Source organism: Montipora foliosa, chromosome 1 (genome assembly GCF_036669935.1).
Source record: "Montipora foliosa isolate CH-2021 chromosome 1, ASM3666993v2, whole genome shotgun sequence".
Taxonomy (NCBI): domain Eukaryota; kingdom Metazoa; phylum Cnidaria; class Anthozoa; order Scleractinia; family Acroporidae; genus Montipora; species Montipora foliosa.
Window position 1 is genome coordinate 48,933,107 of NC_090869.1, and position 2,500 is coordinate 48,935,606.

Here is a 2,500-nt window from a genome sequence, read left to right on the forward strand (position 1 = left end):
GCACAAAACACACAATAATATTAACAGCCATCAAAACTTTTGAATCACCATGCGTGCATTCTCCCATTATCGCGGTATTATTGATTCTCCTTGCCGTCACCCCTGCCACCAACATTTTGAGCATGGTATGAATTAACCCTTATCGTTTTAGCCAAGATACCCACATGTAGCATATTTAAAAATTAGTTGATTGATAATAAGAGAGAGCTAGTAGAGAAGCTATAAGCTAATATCTCCGAGCATTGAACATGTACAATTGTTAAGAATCCCAACTGGCGGAAGGCAAACCAGTTGGCTATTTTACAAGTGCGCCAGGACATTGAAGCAGGGACTACCTGAAACAAATTCTACTAATACTGCTAATACCACTAAAATTTTAGAATCTCGTGTTAAAAATATGTGGTCCTTTTTTTCGACAGATAAATTGCAAGATGGAAAATTCCAACATGATCCTTTCTTCTTCTATCTGCTCTACCCTGCTTGTTTTGTATGGAACAGAAGTTTTTGTCATAGTGGCATTCAATTTTATCACCATCCTTGTTTTCGTGAAAAATCGTTCTCTTCGAAAGCGTAGCATGTACTTGATACTTAATCTGGCAGTTGCAGACATGTTAGTTGGGGCATTTTCGGCATCATCTAAAACCTACTATCAATTGGGAATGATGTGCAAGGTTTGGAAGGTAAAATATTCTACAGGCCTAGGGTTTGACGTTCTCGTTCCGTCGTGGAGTGTGTTTCCTATCGCTTCCCTGACAAACCTTGCGGTGATTTCCATAGAAAGGGCGCATGCGACTTTTCGACCATTCAAACATCGCGTTATATCAAAACGGGCTTATGGTGCAATCATCGCTGCCAGTTGGCTTCTTTCTGTCTTGTTTACCATTTCTTTGTACGCTATACACATAACAAAAGTAGGCCTTTATTTTTATGTATGGGATTCATTCAATGCATTTTGTCTTTTTGTTATCTCTTTTTCTTACGTATCCATTGCTGTAAAAGTTTGTTGCGGCATACGTCCTCAGCACCTGGATCGTGCAGTCAGTAGAGAAAAAAAACTGACTAAAACATTGTTTATTGTGACTTTAGCATCTTTACTGCTGTGGTTGCCAAGTACAATATGCTCTTTTTTGTTCTTTTCCACCGACATTATAACCTCCCTTTCACCGTTAGCAATTAATTTATTGAATTATGCGTGTACCTCTCTCTACTTCGCAAACTCCGGTGTTAATCCTATTCTGTATGCAACCAGGATGCCAGATTTCAGAAGAGCTGTAATCTTACTTTGTCGGCGGAACCGTCAAAGACAGGTTGTGAAGGTCTGAGAGGAACAAAGCGCAACTACATTATGTAAAACTACCGTAGAGAAATAAAAATGTCTTGGAAGATTGAGAGGAAATGTCGTCGGATATCCTGTTAAAGATAACATGAAGATACTTTATTTAGCTTAATCAGCTAGGTTACATGTAATGCACGGTCCTAATCAAAATCCTAATGTATTCTAAAAAATAAAGGACTGAAAAATGTACAATTTAAGCTAAGTACTTAAAGTAAAAACGACAAAAGCGACAAAAACGACACACGCATCAGTTAGTGATAATTTGTGCCCACCCTACTTTAGTTCTAATGTCGTTCGCTAGCTCGTTTCATTTCTAAGCAGCAAAATATTTCCTGATTCGTTTTATGGCCCCAATAGCAGAAGCAATTTTCTTGGTTAACTTATCAATATGGTTTCTCCAAAGAGGGTTATCATCGATAAGCACTCCTAGTGATTTAGCAGTAGTAACTTGCTCAATGCACCTTATTCCAAAATGGCCGCTGATTTATGCGGACACACATTGGCCCTTGTTGCCTCGTTCAAGATAAAATATTCTTTTGAATTTTAAGCTTAACAACGAGGCGTCAAGGGCTAATTTAAATAAAAAAAAAAGAATATTTAAATGACTGCCATTTTGGAATAAGGTGTATAGGGCAGCAGTGTTTTATCGGGTTTATACCCGATAAAAGACGTGCTGCGAGTTTTCTGAATTGCTTCAAAAACATTCCACAAAAAGCGTGTCCCTCGGGAATCTGAACAAAGGATCAAATTTTGAGGGGAAGATATTTAGCATACAAGAAAAACAAGTGGACCTATAAAGCCGCGGCTACACGAGCGATTTTTTGCTCGCGCTGGTGATGCGATTTTTTCAAACTTTGTCGCGTCGCCAGCGCGACATGAAAATCACACGTGTAGCCATCCTTGAAATGGCGACGCGACGGGTGAAAAAATCGCAAGAAAAAGTCGCCAGAGTTGAAACTTTCGCGACAAAATCGCAAAGATAGTTGCCCGTGTAGCCACCCTGCAACTTTTTGCCCGCGCTTGCGACGCGACTAAAGACTATTTAGCCAATGAAATTAAAGTAGGAATCTCTGTTTATAGTGCCCAGGTCTCTTGAAGTATGCGATTCGCGCGGCCTTCAATTTGTCGCCAAAATTTGTCACAAGTGTCGCCACCCTGGCCCGC

General features: G+C 39.8%; 1 protein-coding gene across 3 annotated transcripts in view; it reads left to right on the forward strand.

Moving 5' to 3' along the window:
- LOC137978612 (histamine H2 receptor-like) overlaps positions 1-1,501 on the forward strand; it is a 28,330-nt gene extending 26,829 nt beyond the window's left edge. For all 3 annotated transcript variants that reach the window (XM_068825611.1, XM_068825618.1, XM_068825626.1), the window contains one exon: positions 420-1,501. In XM_068825611.1, coding sequence (XP_068681712.1) covers positions 432-1,322 — 891 coding nt within the window. In that variant the 5' untranslated portion in view covers positions 420-431 and the 3' untranslated portion in view covers positions 1,323-1,501. The remainder of the gene's footprint in view (positions 1-419) is intronic.
- The last annotated feature ends 999 nt before the right edge of the window (positions 1,502-2,500 follow it).